The 26,989-nt window shown below is 39.1% G+C and overlaps 3 protein-coding genes across 3 annotated transcripts in view; 1 reads left to right on the forward strand and 2 right to left on the reverse strand.

The window, feature by feature from the left end:
- Positions 1–1,358: 1,358 nt before the first annotated feature.
- On the forward strand, positions 1,359–12,858 carry GMNN (geminin DNA replication inhibitor). Its single transcript, XM_060023544.1, has 7 exons — positions 1,359–1,495; positions 3,669–3,726; positions 6,665–6,742; positions 7,477–7,624; positions 9,965–10,047; positions 10,354–10,464; positions 11,675–12,858. The coding sequence occupies exons 2-7, from the start codon at positions 3,676–3,678 to the stop codon at positions 11,834–11,836; spliced, it is 633 nt and encodes a 210-aa protein (XP_059879527.1). The 5' UTR covers positions 1,359–1,495; positions 3,669–3,675; the 3' UTR covers positions 11,837–12,858.
- Positions 12,859–15,238: 2,380 nt separating this feature from the next.
- Positions 15,239–17,819, reverse strand: ARMH2 (armadillo like helical domain containing 2). The gene is made up of 2 exons (XM_060021565.1): positions 17,558–17,819; positions 15,239–15,740 (listed from the first exon to the last, which is right to left on the reverse strand). The coding sequence occupies exons 1-2, from the start codon at positions 17,817–17,819 to the stop codon at positions 15,313–15,315; spliced, it is 690 nt and encodes a 229-aa protein (XP_059877548.1). The 3' UTR covers positions 15,239–15,312.
- A 6,667-nt stretch (positions 17,820–24,486) lies between these two features.
- RIPOR2 (RHO family interacting cell polarization regulator 2) overlaps positions 24,487–26,989 on the reverse strand; it is a 111,819-nt gene continuing 109,316 nt past the window's right edge. Inside the window, exon 22 of the mRNA XM_060023542.1 lies at positions 24,487–26,246. Within this exon, the coding sequence (XP_059879525.1) occupies positions 26,146–26,246 (101 nt within the window). The 3' untranslated portion in view covers positions 24,487–26,145. The remainder of the gene's footprint in view (positions 26,247–26,989) is intronic.

Consider the following 26,989-nt stretch of genomic DNA (forward strand, 5'->3'; position numbering starts at 1 on the left):
GGAGGTGTGCTTCATAAGACGTTTAAAAAATCAATTCTTTTATTGCCTCTAGATTTTCAACTATGATAACCTCTACATTCTACCCCTCTGTTTTGGTTACCATTTTCATACAGAAGACATTTTTCTTTCCCAGCTTCTTAGTTCTGTTAAGAAATAACATTAGGTACTTTGCTTTATACAATACTTAGTACAGACTGCCTGAATATAACTTTTTATATATTTTAAAATATATACTTACTATTTGGGCTCTTTTCATCAGTGATGCCTTTTTATCATGTGGCTGAATGAAGAAATTAGAAGTCAGATTTAGTTTTGACTGGCTGGTGTTTCAAAGTCAAATTACACAGTCAAATTACAAGGTCATCAAAATTCTTACTCGTAAACTCAGTCGTCTACTGACAGTTTTCAAATCAGTGGGTTGTTTCCTTTATCTAGAATTTATATTAAATGTTACATTTCACCCCAAAGAAAGCTAGATTTTGAGCTCTGTCAAAAAGAAATACGGGTCGGGCGGGTGGCAGGAGGTGGGCACGCACTGTCTGCAGCGTATACAGCTGAGAAAGCATTTCCTAAAGGCGGTGCTGTGCGTAGTTAGTAGATAAATATTTCCTGCCTTCTGAGAATGATAATCCTATGAAAAGTTAAGAAATGGGAAAACAGACTTGTATTATAATAGCTATGGTAGGTGTAAACAAAAGATTTAACAAGCCTCCAGTAAACCGAAATGTACTACACCCACAAAGAAAGTTGAGAAATTTGTAAAACGACTTAAAAAAAAAAAAGCTAGACGTAATTATTATTAAGGCTTTCCTGCTCCTTCAGATTGCAACGGCAGTTGTTTTCCCGGCGCCCAGAACAGTACTTAGTACGTACTAGGTGCTCAGTGAATAGCAGGATTCATTGCAGGATTAGGCCTTCCGGCACTACTACCGCACCACAATGTAGTCAAAATACAAAAAACCAAAATATAAAAGCTCTTAATACAATTAGGAGTCCGCGGAACGAGGGTTTTACAGAAAAATAAGCCGTACTACATATACAATATTTTGGTCTCCCAGTGTTTACAACTAGTGGGCGCGGGTCTTTTCCCCGCTTGTAAAAGTCAAAAAAAAAAGGGGATTCTACTCTGAAGGGAAGTTCCGAGCACTGGTCAGAGGGCAGGATCCGAGGACACTAAAGAATTAGGAAGGAGAAACCCCAGGATATTCCAGCCCAAACACACGCTACGCCCACCACGCAGGCGCAGGAAGGGGCAGAGCCGAAGCGGGCGGAGCCGAGAGGCGATTCGCCGGATTCGGATGGCCCCGCCCTCCGTCTCGTGTCAGGCGATCACGTGGCCGTCTAGGGCCGAAGGGCGGAGTTCCAGTGGTTTACAGCAGCGCGCGCTAGCATTCCTGCGGCTGCGGGGACGAACGCGTATTGCCTGTGGACCTCACGCGAGGCGCCGGAGCCACAACTACGTGAGTTCGCTACGAGGATTGCCCGCTTCCATCCAGTAAGTGTGAGAGAGGTGACAGGAGTGGGTCCGGGGGGGCTGCTAGACTAGCCGCTTTGGGCTCCCACCGGCCGGAAGTCAGGTACTCGTGTGACAGCTGCCGGGCCGCTGCCGGGGTCTAAGTGAAGGGGCTGTTGAACGGTCATAGGAGCCGGGACGGGGAGGGAGGTGAGGCTCGGGGCTGCCCCATTGGTTGGATCTGTTTTGGCGCGCTGTCCCGTCCGCGCTCTCTATTGGCTGGCGGGCGCAGTCCCTGTGGCGCGCTCAGCGGTTGGAGGGCCCTGGCGCGCGGCACCGGATCTTCTGCCCAGGTTTTGGTTTCTGGGTCTGTGTCCGTAGGACGGGCTGGCGGGGTCACGGGGCCGTTTGTGTGCAGCTGCTTGGTGTGAGGGCCTCAGCCTGGGCGTGCCTGGCTGTCGGGATGAGGCGGAACATCCACCCTCTTGACCAGTAATTAACTGGCGGTGATCCAAGGGGGTCTGCAAACTGGGCTCATGGGACAAGGTCCCTTAACTCTGAGTCCCCCTTAAAAAAAAAAAATTGAACTTGGTGACACTTGGTTTCACCAGTTTATCAGGATTTCCTTGGACCCAGTCCTATGCCAGAGTTTTCAATCTAGTTGTTTAAAAGAACTAGAGAATAAAAAGCAAGGACGCGAGGTTTCTGGCGGGAGTGTGATGAACAAGTGAAGGATTAGACTTGATCCGTGGCTTTCAACTTTTTAAATCTGGACATGTACTAAAGAACATTTTTTACATCGCAATTTAGGATGCAACCCTCCAACTAAATTAGAACCTTCACTAAGCAGTATTTATTTCTCATATGCCTTGCACTCTGACGTTTTCTCGTCTGTTTAGTTACATTTTTCTAAACAACCACTGAGTAATTTTGGAATCCCAGGCTGCAACCCGCAGTTTGAAAATCATTGCCTTGGCTCAGCTCGACCAGCATTTGCTTAATATTAACTAGAATAGAAAATAGGGTGCGTCACACAATTAGATTTTCTTTCCTAAACATTTTCGTTTGCGTTTGTGTGTGCTAGGGCACAGTGTAAAGTGTATTCACATGGGATGGGTCATAGACAAAGTTTAAAAGCCACTGCACTGGGTAAAGAAAGGCATGCCACAGAAATCAAGGAGATCTGTTTGAGGGAGAGACATGGCTGGGGAGTTCAAAGTTGGGTTTGGAGTGAGTCCGGCCCAGTGGTGTGGTTAACGGCGTTACATAGCCCTTTGTCTCTTGCTCCCTTTTCTTTGCTTCCACCAGTGTCTCAGTTCATGATGGTGGTTACACATTCCCTACAAATGTAAATGCATAATCTTATTTGATTGGATATTAAATCACTATTAAGTTATTGCTGGTTACCAGAGCCAAGTTTATTATAGCTTAAATCTGCCTTTGAAATAGTAGAGTTAGGATGCTGCTCTTGACTTGGGCACACCCAAGTATCTGTGTTTTGCTTTTCCTGGTGACTGTTTTTCAGATCTTTTTTAAAAAATTATTTAGTTTTGGCTGTGTTGGGTCTTCGTTGCTGTGCGGGGGGGCTTTCTCCTTGAGGGGAGCAGAGGCTACTCTTCACTGTGGTGTGTGTGCTTCTCATTATAGTAGCTTCTCTTGTTGCGGAGTATGGGCCCTAGGCATGTGGGCTTCAGTAGTTACGGCACGTGGGCTCAGTAGTTGTGGCTCGCGGGCTGTAGAGCACAGGCTCAGTAGTTGTGGCACATGGGCTTAGTTGCTTCGTGACATGTGGGATCTTCCCAGACCAGGGCTCAAACTTGTGTCCCCTGCATTGGCAGGCGGATTCTTAACCACTGCTACCAGGGAAGTCCGTTTTTCAGATCTTTGACAGCCCTGTATTTAATCCAGGACACTGTCACGTTTTGTAAGTTTGTTTAGAATACAAATTTTCCCTTTTGTAACAATATTTTTCCAGCCAGAATTAATTGTATGTGTGTGTATAAAGATATTAAGTGTCATTAGCTTTAGTCACTTGTTATTGACAGGGCTGAGTTTGGGTACAGTGAGAAAAGATAGTTCCATCATTTTTTATTGCTATGATTTTTTAATTTTTATTTTTATGACTGTACTTTCAACAACAACAAAAAACTAGGTTTCACTTTCTGATGCAGACCATATTCTGTTTTTGAATTACTGATCTTCTGTTCTTCACCAGGTGTACAATGAATCACAGTATGAAGCAGAAACAAGAAGGAATCCAAGAGAATGTAAAGGTATGTGATGCAGTCACTTTAATTTGTTATAGAAAGCACGTAGTTAGATGTTTTTTGACATAATTTAGTCAAATTTAACCTGAATATAATTTCTATAACGTTGAATTAATCAGTTTTTAGTCTGAGGGCAAGTAACTGTTTAAAAATTAATTATGGTTGAATATTAAGTTTTCTGATCCACATACATGGGATGTCTTTCCATTTATTTAGGTCTTCTTTACATTCTTTCAACAATGTTTTGTTGAAAAAAGTTTCAACAAAGTTTTTCGAGTTTTGAGTTTTTCACTTTTTTGTTAAATTTTTTCCTAGGTATTTTATTCTTTTTAATGCTATTGTAGCTGGAATCATTTCCTTAATTTTTGGGGTGCTCATTGCTATGGTATAGAAGTACTATTGATTTTTGTACCTTGATCTTGTATCTTGCAACCTTGCTAAACTTGTTTATTCTAATAGTTTTTAGTAGATTCCTTAGGATTTTCTATATACAAGAAATGCTTTGTTTCTACTTTTACTACATTTCATGAAATGATTTTATTAAAATCCTTTTTGTGTATCTTCAGATTAGTGTCTTTGACCACAGAGACAGTTTGCATTATATTGTGTATATTTCCAAGGTATATGCTCATTACCATCCAACTTGCTCATTTTGCCACACTTTTTGAATCCCTGTAGTATACTGTCACTGGAAATCATGTTCCAAATGTTTATTCTTATAACAATAAAGACAGAGCTTAATTTTGAGTTTGTAATTTTGACTGGCTTCGCTCTTCAGGTTCTAAATGAATTTTCAACTTAGCTAGGGGGTCCTGCCACACAACTTAGACTATATGTATTCTCAGGATTCCTGGGAATGAGACTACATTGTTAAGAAAGTGTACCAGTTTCCAGATTTAAATTCAATAGTATAAATAAAAGCCTTTTTGTAAGTGATAGCAGGTGCTTTTTGATAGGTTGCTTTGTTTACCTTGCCTTAGTATCTTCCTTACATTATTTTTCGTGAATAATTTGCATCGATAATTTGTGAATTTTATTCCATCAGCTTTCATAAAGGGTGATGGCATCTTCCCACTGTGCTTTGTATGTGTGTGTTTTTAAACTTTTTATTATGAAAACTTTTAAATATTCAAAAATAGAGTCAATAGTATAATCTCATTTTACTTCCCCCATTTTCAACAATTATCAGTATATGGCCAGTCTTGTTTCATCTCCATCTCCATTCACTCCCCCTTTCCTCCACTGAATCAAATCCCAGACAAATAATTTATGTAAATTCAGCAGATTCTAACAGTTAAAGAGAAATCTAATATTTACTATCTATAGTACAACTATCTGGGATATAAAAGGATCTGGGTTCTGTTTGGTTCTGGTTCTGCCTCCAAAACTGTGATGTTGGGTGAGTTATTTAGCATCTCAGCCTCAGTTTACTCATCTGTAAAATGAGAGAGTTGGACTGAAACTAGGTCTGTAAGAGTACATTTTAGGAGTTCATGGATTCCTTGCCAATTATACGCAAAATTCTGTGTGAGTATGCTCTTTTGATTTTTTTGAGGGGGTTCATAGAATCTCAAATTGTTTTCTAAAAAGATTACGACTCAATATATAAGAACCTTTCTGGCTGTAAAGAGCTTATTATTCTAACGCATGATCTATATGAATAAAATGATAATAGCAATATTGCATTTGGACGGCTGGATGCTATAAAGCTTACAGTTGTGAAAGTTAAATCTTGGAAGTGGTCATTTAGCTGGCTTCTTTGGCCTTTATGAGTAGCAAGCATTTAAATAAATTAACACCTCCTATTATTAAGGTTCCACAGTTGTATTTTCTTCTATTTGTCTGGACAATGGTGACTAATCTGTAATCTAAATTATATCTGAAATGTTGGTGTAATATTTGTTCTCACAGTAGCCAGCATTTGTTCTTCAGTTAAATGGTGAGATAATAATCAGCAGTAGAAACTTTACCGTGAGAAAGGTGAACTCTAGTCCTGTGAAGCACAGTGTGGAATCAGTAACTTTCTCACGCTGCTTCGGTGTCATGTTCTTGCTGACCTTGTTTGAGTATTCACCATTGTTTGCTATCCCGTGGTGGCAGTATAACTAATGATTTTTTGCAAAAATAGAGAGACCTTTTAGATCAGGAAATATACAGGAAGGTATTTACATATTACAAGGAAACCATTTTTTTTTCCAAAACAATAGCTTGTGCATTTTAGAGTGTTTCTATGCCTCAAGCACTGACATTTTCTCTGCTGATGAATGGGCTTGAAGCAAAACTGTTTCTGCAGTCAGGTAAAGATTGAAGGGGGGAAGCGGGTCTTCTTACATGTGTAATATTCTTTAAAGTGATATTCTTTTGGTGGATTCACATAAATGTGTTAGGGACTATTCGCAATTTAAAGGAAGCCTGAGATGAATCCTTTTGATTAGGGGAAAGTATTTTGCAGTGTAAATAATTAACCTTTTCCTCCAATTTACCTCTTTTGTGGGTAGCATTAAATGTTATGATGTTTGGTAAATTTCTAGTTTCTGTGTAGAAGATCTTTTTAAGAGGGAATACAAATATTCCTGTTTTACTGGAATTTCATCATACATGGTTTGGAGTACTAGAACTTAATGTTATAGTTTTGTTTTAACTAAACAAATGACTACATGACTATAGCAAGAATGTACATTGAAATGGAAGAAGAGCTACTTGTTTGTGTCAAATTTGGGTAATGTGATTTATTCTTAGAATTTCTTCAAACTTTATTATAATTTCAGGGAAATAATAAGCTTGCTAGTTGATCAAATCATATGTAGCATTATAAAAGTATACAGCAGATCAAACATTAGTGTCCTTAGCATTTTTTTTTCTTTTGTAAATTACGGTAGGATTGAGATGTTAACACTCCATATAGGAACTTAGTAACCAGATAATTCCTTATCTTGACTTTCAGAGTAGTCCTGTTCCAAGAAGAACTCTGAAGATGATTCAGCCTTCTACAGCTGGATCTCTAGTCGGAAGAGAAAATGAGGTGTGTATTATTGAGCTAGAATGGGGTACAGACGATGCTACCTTTACATTAAAAACATTTCAAAGAGTTCCTTCGTCAGAAATACCTAAATCATTGAAATTTGGAAATAATTTAAGGATAACAATTGTATATTCCCCACAAAAGTGGTTTTTGTTTTAATTTTTCAATTTAGGAAGTTCAAAAGTGGTATGAATACCTGTAGTAGAACTGGGGATAATGTAATAAGTTATGAGTTAACCTATAGGCATAATGTTTGATTTTTTTTTAAGAATAAAATGTTAGATTCAATCATTTACCCCTGTATGTAAATGATGAAATCATGGATGAGGGTTTCTAGACTTTTGAAAATAGTGCCTTTCCATGGTACTGAATCATTTAAATAATAAAAATAAATTCAGCTAAGCCTTAGGCTCAAGTCTAATTCAAAATAGTTGATGTAAATAAAATTCCTAAAATATAACTATACATTTTGGTAGAGTTTTGAATTGTGTAATTTCTTAAAAGGGCCAAAGATATCAGAAAGATAGAGATACGAGTGCTTTCGGTTTTTAAAAAATCTTTATTGGAGTATAATTGCTTTACAACGGTGTGTTAGTTTCTGCTTTATAACAAAGTGAATCAGCTATACATATATCCCCATATCTGAGTGCTTTAGTTTTAATTCATAAGAGACTAAACTGCTTAGCTTTCTTGTTCATTAAACAAAATGACTGATGTATATATTTTCATTATAGTTGGTTAAAAGCTTGTCCAAACGGAAACATTGGAACGACCAGTTAATATCTAAGACTTCCAGCTCTGGAGTTGTTACTGACCCAGAACACAGTGAAAATAAAAATCTTGGAGGCGTCACCCAAGAAGCATTTGATCTTATGATTACAGGTATGGGAAAAAAAAAAAAGTGTGTGTGTGTGTGTGTGTGTATGGCTTTTATCTTAAATTTTTAAATTATAATAAGGGTAAATATTATTTGTTGTACTGTTATGAACTCTTCCCACAGCTTCTTAATTTATTAGATATTTTACTTTTATGTTTTTGATAATTTAAGATTTTTTATGGTGTAAATATATAAAACAGCGTACATTTGGACAGGTCCTACTGTTTGGTAAATCCATATATGTATGAAATATTAAAGAAAAGGAAAGTGATTAATATGGCAGCTCTGATATTGGACTTATAAGACTTGGAAATAGTCTTTTCAGAAGAAAAATGTATAGAGATAATGAATTTGAAGAAAAGATACCAGGAGAATGAAATAAGGGAACAACAGGAATAATAAGGGGAGTGAAGATGAATGAGAAGCGTGTGGCTATAATAAACACTAGTTTTTAATGGAAATCAGAAGGGGAAGTGAATGATGTTTTATAAGTATTATGGAAGGTGATTACTTCTGTCCTAATCATGGGTCATTATTAGTGAGGAAAAAGATTGAGCCAAGAGAAGTTAATTGTCTTACTCAAGGTTATAGTGACATTTGGGCTCATTTTGAGTCCCCTGAGGACAGTGAGGGGAAAAATAAGTAGACAGTGGGATTTCATTTATTGGATTTCATTTATTGGGTTGGCCAAAAAGTTCGTTCAGGTTTTTCTCTTAAGATGTTAAAACCCGAATGAACTTTTTGGCCAACCCAATAGAAAGGTTGACTGCATACAAATAAAGCAGCTCTAATAATAATGTAGAATAAACAACAGGATTTGTGACACTCATATCTGATTTGGCTAAAATTAATGAAGATTGGTGGGAAAAAAACCACTAAAGTTAATTATGGAAATAAACAACTCAACTATACATTATATTGCTAACATACCACATAGATGAAAAACATTAATCTATGCAACTTGAACACAGAACTCTGACTGTAGACCCTCAGAGGGCTATACTGTGAGGATTAAAAGAACTATAAAGAAATCTTGAATTTAATTTTTGTTGGCAGTGGTATTGGTGTAGTAGCAGTTTGGGTAAAAATTTGTGTATATTTTAGGATTGAGCAAATGAGTAATATGTTGATATTGTTGGGTCCATGGTATGGTTAAGGGAGATACAGTATATAAAGGGGAAGGAAAGGAAGAACTCTGTTGTGGAACTGGAATTGGGAGTGTTGGTATAAACTGATGATTTTTTAAAAAGAACCTTTCCTAACTGCCAATGAAAGAGCCCAGAAACAAATGACACCCGAATAATAAGAAGCACAATCACATTCAGTTCTTGGTTTGTAAATACTATTCTCCACTAAAGCTCCCTGGAGAAATGGCTGCTTCCAGCACTGGGGCAGGGAAACTACAGAGTGAGCTTGGAATCTCTTGTGTTAGAAAATACGGAAGTACTCAAAACCTGATGGGTGCCGGTTATAAGGACAAGGAGTCTGCTTGAAGGGATTCCCCCCTGACTAAATTTGGGGAAATTTGAGCATCAAAATGAATAATGACAAGAATGGATTATAATACATTGAATTAAAAAAGAATACATGAATCCATACTGGTAATTTTCTTTTGAATTGGGGTAGGGAAAGTTCTTTTACAGAATAATGCCAACTACTAAATGTAGAAGGAACAAGAAACATCAGTGGAGGAAAATTGGGTGAAAGGTTGTTAGGGAACTGGATATTAATACCACAGACTCAAAAACTTTACTCCATAGATCATTTATTTGTTACTAAAGGAAAAAAGTATCTTTACAAGGGAGAAATCATCTTAAGCAAGTGATCAAATTTAGCATCTCCAGTATTGTGACCAATTAGTATGTGCTTCTTTGGTGATACACTGAGAAGGATACAACATTCTTACACAGTGTTCCTGCCAACTTGTGTAGCTTGAATTTAATCATGGAAATGGACAAATCCAAATTTAAGGACAGCGTAAAAATAACTGATCTGGACTTTTCAGGAATGTGAATGTTAAATTAAAAAATATGAATACACAAAGCAAATGTTGCAAACACCTTTAACAATCTAGGTTAAAGTTACATGTGTATTGTACTTGTGTTTCAGTTCCTTTGAAGGGATTGAAATCTTCAAAATGTTGGGAAAAATAAGAGAAAAAAACTGATTTGGCTTTCTAACTTTAATCTTTAAAAAAATGGGTATTACTAAGTACTGAATGATATTGTAAACTTTTAAAAAATAGACAAAAAAGTTATTGGTTTTTTTTTTTTAGTTATTGGGCTTTTACAGCAGTATATAACAGTAATGATTTTCAAAGTTACATGTAAAACAATTTATTTTAGAAAATCCATCCTCTCAATATTGGAAAGAAGTGGCGGAAAAACGGAGGAAGGCTCTTTATGAAGCACTTAAGGAAAATGAGAAAGTATGTACTGAATATAATTTGTGGAATTTTTAAACATTCCAGGATTATTTTCTTTCTGCTGCCCAGGATATTTTATTAGAGCAATATAGACTAGCTTTAATGTTGTCTTAATAAAAATTTAATTAGGCAACTCTGTTACCAGAACTATTATACAAAAAGAAGCCTATTGTGTTGAGAGCCAAAGACAGCACCTTTGTTAGGGACTTTGTGCTAAATGTGTGTCAGCTATATACTTGGAGGCATATAATTTGGTTTATAGCGTAGCAAATCTATGAAAAACTGAACTTTTTGATTTATGTCACATAGCTTCATAAAGAAATTGAACAAAAGGACAATGAAATTGCCCGCCTGAAGAAGGAGAATAAGGAATTGGCAGAAGTAGCAGAACATGTACAGTATATGGCAGAGATAATAGAGGTAGGTATTTTAACATTCACCTGATTCAGAGGCATCTATTTTTCTATAAAGTTGAAGCAGTAGTGTGATCAGAAAGTGTTTGGGCTCTAGAAAGAGATTTCCCGGGTTTGAGTCCTAGCCCCCTACCTAGCACCATTAAGTTTGAGTCAAGCAGGTTATTTATCCTGTCAGGGCTCCATTTTCCTCATTTATAAAATGGGAGTAATAGTGCCTACCTTTATAGGCTTGCTATGAGAATAACAAGTAGAGAATAGGTAGAAAATTGAGAGAATTGCCTGTACATAGTGAGAGCTCAATAATTGTCAGATGCTATTATTATGAAGCAAAAGAACACCTATTTTCTTGTAACAATATAGAAAGGAATACTTACATCTGAAAAATATATGGAAAACTATATTTCACAGTTGTCAAATTTTCAGACAGGTTGTTTTTTTAAAATTTTTATTGGAGTATAGTTGATTTAGAGCGTTGCATTAGTTTCAGGTGTACAGCAAAGTGAATCAGATATATATATATATATCTCCAGACAGTTTTTAATTTAACTATAATGCCAATGAGATATTACTGTCATTTATAAAACTGGTAATTGGTGTACGAAATAACTTCAGTCGTCTTATCTGACTTTTTTTTTTAATTTGGAAGTAGCTAATGTGTTTATAAGAATTAGCCTGATGACTGTTACTTTACCAGTCTTAAAAAATAGGTCTTAAACTTATTCATGTCTGCAAAAAATTATCTTGCTGTTGGGGAGGACCTTTTTCATATCAAAACTTCTCTTGCACTCAATTTCTGCCGCACATTTTAGTGCCATGGCGGAACTCACATTTGAAGCTTTCATTTGGAAGTACTGTAGTGGCGCTCTTACCTGCCATGGAAGTATTGGTCCAAAGCAGATGCGAAATTAGGAAACCTGGTCCTTTACTGTAGATAGTTGGAGAAGTACTGATTTAAATTGTATTCTGAAAGCATGTGAGTACTTAAAAAAAAAAAAATAAGCAAATTTTTAAATACTGTGACTTTGCAGAAATACGATCTAATATGGTCAGCACTTTGATCTAACAAACACTTGACTGCATGTAAGTGAATTTAATATAGAGACATTATGAAATGAACCCTCATTATAACATTGAGGGTCAGTTATATCAGCATACTGATAATGGGCTTGGATTGTGAAGTTTTTACAATAAATTATTGGTTTATTCTTTACAAGAGACTGAATCAAGAACCTCTGGATAACTCTGAATCACCGGATAGTCAGGAATTTGATTCTGAAGAGGAAACTGGTGAGGATTCTGAAGTAGAAGACTCAGAAATTGGTACATGTGCTGAAGAAGTTGTCTCTTCCTCTACAGATGCAAAACCGTGTGTGTGAAATTCAGTAATACTGACTCATGAGAAATATACTGCCAACGTTCACCTCCACTATAGTTCTTTGTAGCAGAGCAAATAACTTTATAATGAAAACTTGGACTCAGACTTCCTTGTTTGTATCCTGGGGCCCTATTATTGTACTAAAATACAAATACTATGTATTTTTAATCTACGGTGTTGTTTTGTGTAAATAGCATTTTCTCAGTTGTCAGACATGACTTGTGTATATGATAAATAAACTTCATTCTGTTGAGCTTTGTGTATATCTTGAAGAATGAAGTATAAGGAGTCTGGGTAGAAAATTTGTCTATTTCTGTGCTTTTGTTTTGTTTCCTTTCTAATCTGCTAACTAGCTTGGAGGAAACAAGGGGAAAATGAATTCTCCCTTTTTAGACTGAGATAGCTGAGGTTTTACCTCGTAAACCTGGTTGCACCTCAAGCTCACTGGAGGGAATGTTGATTTCTAGACCCCATGCCAGGTAATCTAACCCAGTAGGAGTGTGAGCATCTGGAGTCAAAGGCTCCCCAAGTGAATCTGAGTAGCCAAGTAAAGGCTGGTATGATCATACTCTTCTTGGAAGCTTAAAATGTTGGGGTGGTGTTGGTAGTCCTCGAGAGAAGCAAAGTGGGGAGCAGATGAAGAGATGCATGAATAGCTAAGGGTTCCGAAACTTTCTATCTGCACATTTCACATACTGGTATAGACAAAGTATGTATATTGAAGGAATATGAAGTAAGAGTAGGGTGAAATTAAGGATTTCTCATATGTACTGTTCTGAAGGAAGAAAAGGACAAAATAAAGGGAAATTGTTTGCAAAGTATACAGCATTGGGATTAAGATCTGTGGAAAGCATACAAGAAGTTTTGTATAAATTGGCAATAAAGAGCAATGTCAAGCTTTCAAGGATTACTTTAGGCAAGTTATTCTTATAGAACTTTAATTTTCTTATCTCTGATATTAAGTCCACCTCTGTTTTTGTGAGAATTAAAACCTTTACTAGAGTGCCTGATCTAAATGCTTAAATAAACATTATTAATCTATAGCAACGCTGTCCAATGAAGTTTTCTGGGATGCTGGAACTGAGTTGTCCAGTATAATAACCAGGTAGCCATATATGGCTTTTGAGCACAAAATGTGGCTAGTATGAATGAGGAACTAACATTTTCATTTAAAAAATTTTAATTTATATTTAAAGAGCCATGTGAGGTCAGTGGTTACTGTAATAGTACAGCTGTTTATGTTTTAGATTTGGGCCATCAGCCCAAAGAAAGAGGAGAGCTAAGTAGAATAGGATGACTTGGCAAAGAAAAAGTATTTCTGGAAAATGTCAAAAATGCATTGCCAGGATTTGGTGGCAGGGAGCAAAAGAGGAAGGAATTGAAGAGGGTTTTAAAATTTAATGTCAGAGCCAAAATGATTAATCTTCTAGAAGAAAATATTGGAGAAGATTTTAGTGATCTTGGATTTGGTAAAGGTTTCTCAAAAAGCACACAAAAATCACGAATTATACCATAAATCAGACTGCATAAATAAAAATCAAAAACTTCTTTTTGAAAGACTTTTAAGAGAATGGAAAGACAAGCCACAGACTGGGAGAAAATACTTGCAAAATATACCCAACAAAGGATTTCTATCTATAAAGAACTTACTACTCATTAAGTAGACAACTTATTTTTTAAATAGAGGAAATATTTGGACACTTGCAAAGCATATGTACAGATAGCAAATAAGTACGTGAAAAGATGGCAACACAGTCCTTAGGGAAGTGCAAATTAAACCTACAGTGAGATACTGTTATGTGCCCATCAGAATGGCTGAAGTTTGAAAAATAAAACTTGACCATACCGAGTGTTAAGGACGTGAAGCAACTGGGACTCTCCAGCGTGCTGGTGGCAATGTTAAATGCCACAGATGCTATCGAACTGTTCGGTAATTTCTTAAAAGTTAAACATACACATTCTGTATGATCCGGCCGTTCTAGGTATTTACCTAAGAGAAATGAAAGCGTATGTCCACATGAAGATTAGCAAATAAAGCCCTTGTGCTCAAATTCTTACCGTGGATTTGCTTCTAAGAAAATCCAAATGTTGGAGAGAGATGAGCTTACAAGGGACAGCAAAGGAAAATAGCAACCATTTGTTAAAATTTTGGAGAGCGATTTTAAAATCATAGCTTAGCATAAAAATGCCTCGAGGCCCAAATCTGAACCTCTGTTTCTCATCAGAGGCCTGGCAATATTTGACTCTTCAAACTACGTTCATGAATTACTCTGAGGAAAAATTCAAATTCAATTTAAAAAGCACTTGAAAAAAGGAATTTGTGGCCGTGACCCAGTTTCTAAAGGGGACTTATGATTTCCGACCCTTATTCTCCCACTATAAACTGAATTCTAGTTTCAGAAACTCTGCGTTAACACAATTCACAAAATCCACAAAGGATGAAAAGATAACAGTTGCTCAGTAGAACACAGCTTTTCCTGGTTTAAGTTTTGAGAAAATTGGCTCCCGAGAGCCTCATGAATCCACGTGATGTGATTAACATCCCTCACAACATTCCTGTAATAGATACAAGCAAGGATCACGGACCTACACTTTTTTTTACAGGCCCCTCAGTGAAAGGTAGAAGCGTAACGCTAAAGTAAGCTTAGTCAAGGCAAGTCTGTGAAACAGGAAAAGTACGCAGTTCAATCTATGATGGCTCCGACTTAAGCTAGAGGCAAATGTTAATGTAGTTAGAGACACAAACAGGTACACATCCTGTAAGCGCTTCTCCGTAAACATTTTTTGTAACAAAGCTTTTGATGAGGCTGGGCAGTACAAAAGTCAGGTGCAAGCTTTCTTTTACATATTCTCTTAACAGGCAAAATAGGGAGAGTAAAAATCCAAGAGCCTAGCTTTAGGCTGTCTTTAGGTGTCTGAACACATGGTACTCATCTCTATCCAGGGTTGTGCCAGTGGAGGTAAGCACTGCTCCTATTCAGTGTAAATTCCCCCAAACTGGTCAGCCTGATGTGCAGAAAGATCATGGTCTGGTAGCCAGAACGCAACCTCAGCCAAAGATGTGGCAACCGGAAGGCCGTCACTGAAATAGGGCTGAAAGGATACATATGGGTGGGACGACAGTGTCCACTGTAGGGTGTGGCTGTGAGTTGGGTTTGGATTTGGCATTTCTGGGTGCCTGAGCTTAATGTCATCTAATAGCCCCCCAAACACACCATTGCTCCTAACAGTTATATAGGGAATGCATCTTCCAATGAATTCTCATTTTATGAACTTAATTTTTATGAGGTTATTTTAAACAGTGGCGCTTTTCATAAGTTTGGTTATTGCAGTAACTATGAAAATGTATATAGAATTTTTCAACTATCTAAAAGAAAACGCTGAAGAATGATGTGATCGGATATTGTTATTTATTTCAGTTTTCCAGGGTGATACAATGGTGCAGACAGCTGCATCAGGTAACTGGATTTAGAGAAATTAATTCCTGTGAAAACCAATGAGGAAATACAGCTCCTCTGCAAAATTCTCGGGCCATCCAGACCAATTCTCACTGGCCAACATTTGCAAGTGATATTTTAGAGAACTGTAGTCTCTAAGCTCCTGCATACAAGACAGGTTATTGCATGTCATGACAGAGAGAACATAGCAACTCCAAAACTTAAGCAGGAGGTTGCTGTTTATGTCACTTTTCATGGTAGGCTCAAGTCTGTTATCAAAAAGATCAACGAGAATAGGAATAAACTGCAAATGTTTGGCTCTTCTCTGGCTGACAGGGTTCAAGTAACACCAAGATGCAACACTCTGGAGCAGCTGGATCTTTATTTTTGGTTCCATCTTGTAATTTTGCAACAAGTGAGCTACTTCTTTCATGTACTCAGCTGCAAAATTTCCAGCAGTTGGTCCTCCTGTAAAACAAGCATTTGCATTTCCAGAAGTATTTGGTGTATCTAGTAGCTAGTGACATTTGAGTGCTCCTGTGTTTATATTCTCGTCGCTATGGATGTGATACTTCGGATATTTTGAGTTCTCCTCTTTCTCCCCCACCCCGTGTGCTGCTGTGAACATGAGAAAGTGTGTGTTGATCAGCGTGGAGTTATATGAAGAGCACTGCCTGCCCAAAGCTCCTCCCTGTTTCCTTCAATCAGGCGCCTATGAATCGGTACTGCAAGATGAATAAAGCCCGGCTGTGTTCACCTAGCAAATCTCCCTCATGGTCTCATTCCCGAGTCTCTGTCTTCAGTACTTGAAAAAGTACCAGAGCATTAGAGCAAACAAAGGAAAAACCAAAAGGCCGAGCGGCAAAGCCAGGGTCTAAATGGTAAGAGAGAGGTTTTTCATGAGTTGTCCATCACTGTCCTGTTCTCCTTACACGTTTCTCAGCCCAAATCTTTTGCAGATCTGGGACCAACCTGGTGCTTGACTCTACTTCCATCATATACCTGAACCCCAGATCATCCTAGTTTAAATCTCAAACTCCAAGCAGGTCCTATATAAGAAGGCACTGATGAAGACAAGTTAGATGGTGAGGAGAAGCTGGCACAGTTGGCTGGATTCTAGCCACTGGAATTTTGACCTGGTTTGGATTCCTCTTATCTGCACTACCACAGTCCCATGGTCCCAAGGATATTCTGTGCAGTGTAAAGCTTTAGCCAAAGCCTGGCATAAGCCCTTTCCATTGTTTCCCACCAGTACAACCAAGGCTAAGTAACATCAAGTTAAAGGATTCTGAGCCCTTTATAATTAGCTAACTCTTACCCCAAAGGGTGACCACAGCTCTACAGGGAACTGAGCCCGCCTCAAGTGGAGGATGCCATTTACACCGCCCTCACCTGGGTGTTCTGAGTTTCCGTCTTCTCTCTGGTCCTCTGCTAGTGGCTCTCAATCATTCTGGTACCTAGGACCCCTTGGTCCTTGAAAACAGTAAATGTTTTCTCTCATGGACACCATTCCGTGAAAGTAGTCTATTAAACTACATTGAAGTAATTCATTTTCCCATTTAAAAACTAATCGATCTACCAAGGACACTAACAGCTACCAACAAGAGCTTCTAATAAGGCGATGTGTTGTTGAGGATTGTCTATAAAATTTTTTTACATGAAATTTATTAGAAAAAAAGTGAAGCAAGTTTGGACTTGACAATCAGAGCAGTGTGTCTTTAAATGGTTTGCCACTTAATTCTCTAGCCAAGTATACATTAATAGTTGCTTTTCACTAATGCACCTATTGGCTTTCCTAGTAGGTATTTTAAAAGCCTTAAGTTCTTCATGATTTTTCTGAACTACTGTCTGTGTAATGCATTTTTACAAGATAAAAAATAAAATACTGAGTAGTTTTATCCTGTAAAAGGGTTGAAATTATATCAATTCAGTATAGATTCAATTTTTTCATGATACTGAAAAGTTTGATAGGCAATTTCAGTGTGTGTGTGTGTGTGTGTGTGTGTGTATATATATATATATATATATATATATACTTTTTAAATTAAAAACAGGAAAGTACCTTATTAGTAATTTATTTGATGGACACATTCTCTTGAAAACATGAGATCCTTGAGGGAAAGTAGTAATATCTTTGGCGGTGCAAAGACAAAAAACTAATAATTTAGGCAAAGGAAATGTTATTGGAATGTTAAGACGAGTGCTATGAGAATCGCTCACTGACAGTGTTACAAAAGGCAAAAAGACTGTGGAACACCTGTCAGCACAGCTGGTTAAATCAGTACCTGTAAAGGCCAACAGTCCAATTCTATAGGCAGCTTGAGCTCTCTGTTCAAGGGCTAGAGATTTATCCTTCAACATACGGCCAAGCACCGCAATTTTTTCTTTGTGAAAAATACTCTCAGCTGGAGGGATGTGTTCTTCCTCCTTTTTAGTGAAAAAGCCCTTAACGACACTCCAGCATTTCTTGAGGCGGTGATACAGCCCCACAAAATATCGATAAACCTGAATCCAAAATTGTGCATAGTAAGCCCGGGTCTTTGCCATTGTGTAAAAAGGCCAAGGGTGCTTAAGTCACACCACTGGCAGTAACAGAAGTGAACAGTCAAGAACTCTGGAATGCATTGCTTAGCAACACCATAGAATGGAATACACAAATCCGGGGGAAGCCATGTATGCCTAGATTCTTTCTTCAGCCTAGCATTGAAGGCCTTCTACAGTTTGAACTAAACCAAGCTTACTTTCACTTCTCTGGTGCACAGAATCTCAGCTTAAACTAAACTGGCTTCCCCTAACACACATTCAGCTCGTTCCCGTCTTTGCGCCTTTGCTTAGGTGACGCCTACTGGGAACTTGCCCATTCTGCTTTGACTGTTCCAACCTGTACTGAACTTTCCATTGATCTTTCATAGTATTATGCCCATTTTGCTTATTTGCTACATAGAGTTTTTCTCTACATCACAGATTTCCTATGTTGATCTTATTTTGCTGAGAAAATAGAAGCAATCAAAAAAGACCTTCCACAGCTCTCCCCATCACATCTACCCACCGACCTGCGTCTGTGCCCATATCCTCTGGCTTTCCTCCTGTTATACCGATGCCCCCTCCATGTATGCAGATTTCAGCCAATCCTTCTCACTCCATTCAGGGAGACTGCTCACTATTATTCTCTTGCCTTATTAATTTTTCAATCTCAACTGGGTTCTTTGCATCAACAAACATGCTGTACTTTTTCTCGTTAAAAAAATAAAACAACTCTTTGACTTCATACAGCCCCTCCTCCCGGTTATTGCACATTCACAAAATGTGCAATATTCTGCTCCCCTTTATACAAAAACTCTTCAAAGAGTTGCCATACTTGCTATTTGAAACATTCTTTTTTTTTAATATTTATTTTTGGCTGCATTGGGTCTTAGTTGTGGCATGCAGGATCTTTCATTGCTAGTGTGGGCTCTTCGTTGTGACACGTGGGCTCCTCTCTAGTTGCGGCGTGAGGGCTCTCTAATTGTGGCGTGCAGGCTCCAGAGAGTGCAGGCTTAGTAGGTGCAGTGCACGGGCTTAGTAGCCCCATGGCATGTGGGATCCTAGTTCCCCGACCAGGGATCGAACCCGCATCCCCTACATTGGAAGGTGGCTTCTCAACCACTGGGCCACCAGGGAAGTCCCTGAAATATTCTTTTATCCTCTCTTGGATGTACTCCAAGTTGGATTTTAACCCCACCATGACTCTACTGAAATTGCTCGTCAGGGTCACTGATGACCTTCATTCTGCTGAATCCAATTCTCAGTCCTCAGCATTTGTCACTCGTTTCTCCTTGAAACACGTTTTTCACTTGGCTTCTAAGATGTCATAGTCTTTTAATTCCCTACTGGTCACTCTTCTTTTCCTTTGCTGCTTCCCCCTCTTCTTTATGACCTCTAAATATTGGAGTGCCCCAAGGCTCTGTTCCTGTATCTCTTGTTTTCTATCTATACTTCCTGGAGGAAACAAACCAGTCTCATGGCTTTAAATACCATTCACATGCAGAAGACTCCCAATTTTATATTTTTAACTGGATTTCTCACCTGAACTCCAAACACAATTACCTTCAATCACCAACTTGGTATCTCCATTTAGATGTCTAAGAGGCTTCCGCAACTTAACATGCCTGAAGCAAAATTCCTGGTCTTCTTTATTATTTTATAGTTTAATTTAGATTTTTAATTTATTTAACAAATTATTTTATTTTTGGCTGCGTTGGGTCTTCGTTGCTGTGCGTGGGCTTTCCCTAGTTGAGGTGAGCGGGGGCTACTCTTCATTGTGGCGCATGGGTTTCTCACTGCAGTGTCTTGTCTTTGTTGCGGAGCACAGGCTCTAGGCATACGGGCCTCAGCAGCTATGGCATGTAGGCTCAGCAGTTGTGGCCCGCGGGCTCTACAGTGCAGGTTCAGCAGCTGTGGCATACAGACCCAGCTGCTCCGTGGCATGCAGGATCCTCCTGGACCAGGCCTGAACCCACGTCCCCTGCACTGGCAGGCGGATTCCCAACCACTGCACCACCAGGGAAGCCCCCTGGTCTTCTTTAAATCTCCTGCTTCTCAGGAGATTGGAAGATGGCATTCCTTCCTTCCAGTTGTTCAGATTGAAATTTTTGGATTCATTGTTGGCTTTCGTCTGTTTCACATCTCATTTCCAATTTATCAACGAATCCTTTTGGCTCTACTTTCAAAGTAGGTATTTGGACACCCTGTCCAAATTTGGGACATTCTACAAAATGTACTTGCTTGTACACTTCAAATATAGTAAGATGTGGACGTTTAAAACAAAGAGGGGCCCATTACTGTTCTAGAGTAAAAGAACCTGAACAGGAGAGTTACCATATGACCCAGCAACCCCATTCCTGGGCATATATCTGGAGAAAACTCTAATTTGAAAATATACATGCACCCCAATATTTATAGCAGCATTTTTTATAATAGCCAAGACATGAAGGCAACCTAAATGTCCATCTACAGATGAATGGATAAAGAAGATATGGTGCATATATACAATGGAATATTACTCGGACATAAAAAAGAATGAAATAATGCTATTTGCTGCAACATGGATGGACAAAGAGATTATCATACTAAGTAAAGTAAGCCAGACAGAGGAAGAAAAATATCATATGATAGCACTTATATGTGGAATCTATTTTTTTTACATCTTTATTGGAGTATAATTGCTTCACAATGGTGTGTTAGTTTCTGCTTTATAACAAAGTGAATCAGTTATACATATACATATGTCCCCATATCTCTTCCCTCTTGGGTCTCCCTTCCTCCCACCCTCCCTATCCCACCCCTCTAGGTGGTCACAAAGCACCGAGTTTATCTCCCTTTGCTATGCGGCTGCTTCCCACTAGCTATCTATTTTACGTTTGGTAGTGTATATATGTCCATGCCACTCTCTCGCTTTGTCACAGCTCACCCTTCCCTAAAATATGATACAAATGAACTTATTTACAAGACAGAAGCAGGCTCACAGACATGGAAAACAAACTTATGGTTATCAAAAGGGAAAGTGGGGGGAGGGATAAATTAGGAGTTTGGGATTAGCAGATAAAAACTATTATACATCAGATAGATAAACAACACGGTTCTACTATATAGCACAGGGAACTATACTCAATATCTTGTAATAAACCATAATGGAAAGGAATATTTAAAAGAAAATATATATATGTATATATATATGAATCACTTTGCTGTGATTCAGAAACTAACAGAACATTGTAAATCAATAAAAAAATTTAATAAAGAAAAGAACCTGAAGAGGCATGACAACTAAATTAAACATGTAACGCATGGCTGGCTCCTGGATCTATGTGTGTGCATGCATGTGTGTGAGCATGTGTATGTGTGTGTATGCTATAAAGGATATTACTGGGACAACTGGGGAAACATAGACCTGCATTATCCAACATGGTACCCACTAGCTACACGTGGCTGTGGAGCACCTGAAGTGTGACTAGTCTGAATTGAGATGTGCTGTAAGTGTAAAATATATACTGTATTTCACAGACTTCGTATGAGAAAAAGAATGTAAAATATCTTATTAATAATTTTTATATTGATTACAAGTTGAAAGATTTTGGATATATTAGGTTAAATAGAACATATTATTAGAATTAGCTTTCCCTGTTCTTGTTACTTCTTTTCTAGTGGCTACTAGAAAATCTAAAACATCAAGCATGGTCCCTTTCTAAGGTCTTTGTGGTTATTGTTGCTTCTGCCTGGAATGTTCTTCCCAGGGATATCCACATATCCACATGACTGACTCATCCCATCAGTTCCTCAGGCCATCCTCAAATGTAGTTTTCTATTCGGCCTTCCCTGAACACTCTCTTTGAAACTTGTGATCTTTGCCCTATCACATCTCCCACGCCAACACTGGGCAATTACATGACTTTTCTCTGTCTTTTTTTTTGGCCATGCTGCACAGCTTGTGAGATCTTAGTTCCCAGGTCCCCGGCAGTGGAAGTACGGAGTCCTAACCACTGGACCACCAGGGAATTCCTTCCTTTTCTCTGTCTTCTTGTCTCCTCTTTCCAGGATAGGAGCCCCGCAAAGGTAGGGATTTTTATGTCCTCTCTTTTTTTTTTTTTTCTTCACTGCTATAGCTCCATTGCCAAGGACAGTCCCTGGCATATGCATACCTCATTTATAGTTAAGTACGCAACAAATACTTGTTGAATAAATGAGAAGTTAGAGAACTAGTTTTTAGCAAACAACTGTTGTTCCCTGCAAAAAGTGTACTTAGAACTTTCTCAAAATCCATCATATTTGTTTTATAAGAGATAATGTCCCCAGGAAAATTTCAGGGATAAAAATATTTATTTTTCTATTTGACTAATTTGTTTTCCTGATATAGTGAGAAGTGCTGGTGTTTTCTGCTGACTTTGGTTTACAATTTGACTTTACAATTTTATAAAGTAAGTAAGGTAATTCAGCTAAGCAGGACAGCAACAAACCATATAGGGGAAATTGTTTTTACTGCTGACTCAGTAACTAAGCAATCACTGGTATTTAATGAATCGCTTGGTAAATACTCTCAGAGCTGAATGTCAGGGGCTTCTCTGTGATGATGCTGGTGGGGGTTTGGGTTGGGAACATATACAAATAAAGACTCATTTAGCCTCAGGGGGCTTACAGTCTCTGCTCATATATACCACAACTCTGAAACGCAGCTCTGGGACATGGGGTTTGCAGAGTTGCAGTCACGCTGGCATTGCAAGGCATCATCACAAAGTAGAACAGGAAAGCTTAGTTTGGAAACGGCACAGGCTCTATGTATGGCCACCTGCAGTAACTACTGCAAGGAAAGCCACCCGTGATGGAAGCAGTACCTTGGCATTAGCAAGGCGTGCACAGGTCTATCGAGATTTCTACAACAAGGTACCTCTCCTAAAGAAACTGTTTATGCAGGCTGGCGTTGGGAAGACAAAGTTAAGACCTTTGGGTGATAAAACACATGCACTGAGAGAGGCCAAAACGTGGGAGCAGAAAGACCCTGAGCTCACCTCCTCTCACAACCACACCAAAATCACAACTGTCTGCAGAACAACCATCAGTGCAAAAGACTGGAACCTACCAGAAAAGATCTGCAACTAAAGACCTAAAGAAGGAACCACAACTAAATGGGTAGGAGGGGAGGACTGTGATATAATCAAATTCCACACCCCCTCCCCCTACAGACGGCTGACCCACAAGCTGGAGAATAAATACATTGTAGACGTTCTCCCACAGGAGTGCGAGCTTTGAGCCTCATGTCAGGCTCCCCAGCCCGGGGTTCCAGCACTGGGAAGACGAGGCCCCAGAGCCAGCGGGGCTTTATTGCAGGAGCCCCACAGGACAGGGGAAATAGAGGCTTCACTCTTAAAGGGCGCCCACAAAATCTCACGCGCACTGGGACCAGGGCAAAAGCAGTTAATTGGTAGGAGCCTGGGCCACACCTACCTGCTGGTCTTGGAGAGTCTCCTGGAGAGGCGGGGTGGGGCAGCTGCAGCTCACCCTGGGGACACAGACGCAGACGGCAGAAAGCAGTCAGCGGCACGAACACTCCCGCCGGCCGACATCTTGGATCATTAAGACCTGGCGGAGGGGGTGGGGGGGGCGGGGATACAGCCCCGCCCATCAGCAGACAGGCTGCCTGAAGACGAAAGAGCCCACAGCTGCCTCTGGACACACCTCTAGACACGGCCCTGCCCACCTGAGGGCCAAGACCCAGCTCCACCCACCAGCGGCCGGCCACGGGCCCCTCCCTCCAGGAAACCGGCCTTAAGTCTCCAGGGCAGCTTCACCCACCAGGGGACAGACACCAGAAGCGAGGAAACCACCATCCCACAGGCCAGACCCTACCCTGGGACCAGCAGGGCCCTGATCCTACCCACTAGCAGGCCAACGCAGCCTCCTGGACACCCTGGACCCCACACCCAACTGTATCAGGAACCGCCATCCCCAACTGCCCAACGATCTGAAAGCAGTTCTGGGATCCCTGGGCCCTGCAGCCGGACTCCGGGACCTGGCTCTGCCTGCCAGCAGTCCATCACTAACACTAGCACCTGGCTTCACCTGCCCGTGGGTGGGCAACAGCCCCAGACTCTTCAGGACCCTGACTCCACCCACCAGTGAGCCAGCACTGGCCTCAGGGCCCCCAAGGATTCCACCCCCGGCTACCTCGTGACCAGGCCCCACTACACAGCAGCCAGCAGCATCTGTACAAGGCAGGGCCTGGCAACCCACCAGACTAGGGGCCAACCAAGCCTACCAGACGGCCCACATAGTCAGCCTGCCACAAAAGAAGGACCCACGCAGCCCTCTTAGGGGGAAGCCCCAGAGCATACAGCTTGGGTGACAAGAGAGGAGGGCACTGCTGGGGCGCATAGGAGCCTCCTACAGAAGGCCACTTCTCTAAGGCCGAGAAACGTAACTAACCTACCACAGACATAAAAATACCAATAGCAGCTTAGACAAAATGAGGTGGCATAGGAATACGTTCCAGACGAAGGGATGAGATGAAATGCAGCTCTTTTTTCTCCAGTTAGCATTACAACAGATCTGAGAAGTAAATATCATCCTCATGTATGGATAAAGGAATTTCAAGATAAGAATAAACTCAAGTTGAGAATGAGGTGTAGTGTGTTGTGTAAATACCAACTCAAGAGGGGCATGTGAAAGAAATACACCAGGCTCTGAACATGAGACTAGTAATTCAAAAATAATTTTTATTTTAACTTACGTGATTGAAAGAGTGACGAATACAAATGCCACAAAACTAAAAGCACCCCCTTCAACCAAAAATAAAATGCAGAAGTGAATACAAAAGATATGGAAGTACTCATGCAATATTCAAAAAATAAAAAAAAACCCAAACAACAAAGCAAACAACTCTGTAACATTTGTGATTTGACTTTCTATAAAAATCATTTCAACCATTGAACAGAGACTGTAGACTATACATACTAACTATAGACTGTACAATGTACCTTTAAAATGAAAGATATATGCATATATATAATATTTATAAATTTACAAATATATATATACATTATAACTTCACAGTTGAAAGAACTTATTTGCCAGGAAGCCTGACAAACAATTTTCACTTTAAAATGAAATGAGTTGTTTTTAAAGGTCTTGCTAAAATGTAAATATTTAAAATGACATCTAAATGATATTTTATATAAGCACATTCAGAGAACAGTTGATATTCCACAGTTCAAATTACACTCACACATATTATTTAGATATCTTGGCATATCCCACCTTGTATACTCTTAAGAGGAAGAAGAGTTATTTAATAAGAGCTACTGAATGGACTTGTACTTTATTTAAAGGACTTGCTATCCTGATGTGGAAGCAATACGGGAGCTGTTGGTTTAACTATTTGGCCAAAGGGTCCTATCCAGTGATGAATGCTTTCTCTGGGGGCAGTAACCATCATTCAGGTCATTCTTCTTCCTAACCTTATGGTAATTTGTATAGAAGAAAAGACCACTGTTAATGACCCTCTGCTTCCGCCCCATTAGGATTCCTCCAACTTCTGTTCTTCTACTTCAAGGAGCATCATAACTTTCTGAATTAATCACAGCTGTCTGAAAACTTCTGGGTTTGATTTGTCTTAGCAGCAAAATACCTCTATTGTAAAAGTATCATTATAAAATGGCTCTTGTTTAAAAAAAAAAAGCTTAAGTTTTGAGTATCTTCTTTAAAATGAGTATGGGTATAATCTTAATAAAGTAGTTTTCAGTGATCTACCCATCTTTTTTACCATAATGGAAACATGCCTTTGGAATTTTCACAATAGACGAAAGAAACAAGAGAAATAGTGGAGGCTTGAAAAAATGAAATTAAAAAGAAATAAACTCTTACAATATGATCTTTTACCAGGTTCTGCAGGCAAACTTTTACTTGAAGAAATCTTTTTTTTTTTTGCTTTGCACTTAAGGTAAAATTAGTAACTAAGGGGGCCACTCAACCCTGAGAACACAACAGAGGAAACACTGCAAGGCATATGATATTTACCAAAGTATCATGTGACTATTTCAAGCTTATAGAAGAACTTCCAAAAATGTATAAAGACGGCTGTTTTAAAATCCCATACATACTAGATAAGACAGACTTTCACTAAGTATTGTCAGACGCAATCAACCATGTAATCTACTGAAAGACACAGAGCCCTATTCTGTTGGCTGAAGGAAAAGCAGGTAAGTACTGCGAAAGAGGACTTTGAATTCCTCCCATAACATGTTAAATTTCCAGACAACCTCAACAACTTCGAGCTAAGTCACAGCACCACCTTGATTAACAGGGCCATTTATTAAGACAGCTGTTAGGCAGAGTTAACTTGTAATTAAAAGGCCGTGGCAACTTCACTTGCATGACGACCTCCAACTTTAACACAGTCTCGAGGAAATTTGTCCAACTGTTCATATGCCAGCCGCCCATCTTCTCCTGCATATAGAGCACCAAAAATGAATACCAGTTTGAACTTAACTTTTTTATTCATCACTCAGAATAATAATACCAGTTGTTTAGGTAGGGGTCGCTATATTTTGCTAAGGTTGACTTTAGGTGAGGAAAAGTCATTTTGGCTATTCTTAATTATGTTGTTTTCTAGGTAATGTTTAGAACAACCAAGAACTTCTGAGCTAATGCCAGAGACTAAAAGAATGTGAAACACAGTAGACGTCCTATGGGCATTTGATGTCAATAACTTCACATAATAGATTTATTCCTGAGAGATTATATGGATTATATTTTAAGTGCATTAGTGATTTCAGTATGGCTAGTCCTTGATTTCAGTGCATTGAACTTTTACATAACTTTCACTTTTATACATTAGATATTGGTACATCCAAATGATCTGTCATAAAATCAAGTTTAGGCTTTCAGACTTCTGCTAAAAATTTATTCTTTGCCCTGTACACATGTTGATGCTGTCTACCAGCCAACAACTAGGCCGGTTCTATCAGTAGTACCATCTTGAACAGCCAACATGTATCTGCAAATTACTCCATTTTTCCTATTTAAGAAAAAATGATTAGAAAATGGGAAAATGAAGTACAGATAACTAGTGATAAGAAACAGGCTTTCACACATTTAATACAAATGAGACAAAGATGCAAATAATTAATTGTGCTCAATCAGAAGTTCACTGTGAAGAAGAACAGAAGAAAAGATTCCTTGAAATGCTG

The sequence above is a fragment of the Delphinus delphis genome, chromosome 10, assembly GCF_949987515.2.
Source record: "Delphinus delphis chromosome 10, mDelDel1.2, whole genome shotgun sequence".
Taxonomy (NCBI): Eukaryota; Metazoa; Chordata; class Mammalia; order Artiodactyla; family Delphinidae; genus Delphinus; species Delphinus delphis.

Bases quoted from the DNA above. Each gene is read 5' to 3' on its own strand.
- GMNN (XM_060023544.1), top strand. From the start codon at position 3,676: ATGAATCACAGTATGAAGCAGAAACAAGAAGGAATCCAAGAGAATGTA. The intron at 7,625-9,964 runs GTATGGGAAAAA...AATTTATTTTAG, and splicing joins ATTTGATCTTATGATTACAG to AAAATCCATCCTCTCAATAT. The intron at 10,048-10,353 runs GTATGTACTGAA...TATGTCACATAG, and splicing joins CACTTAAGGAAAATGAGAAA to CTTCATAAAGAAATTGAACA.
- ARMH2 (XM_060021565.1), bottom strand. From the start codon at position 17,819: ATGGCAAAGACCCGGGCTTACTATGCACAATTTTGGATTCAGGTTTAT. The intron at 15,741-17,557 runs GTACTGATTTAA...CTTGTTTTACAG, and splicing joins TGGACTGTTGGCCTTTACAG to GAGGACCAACTGCTGGAAAT.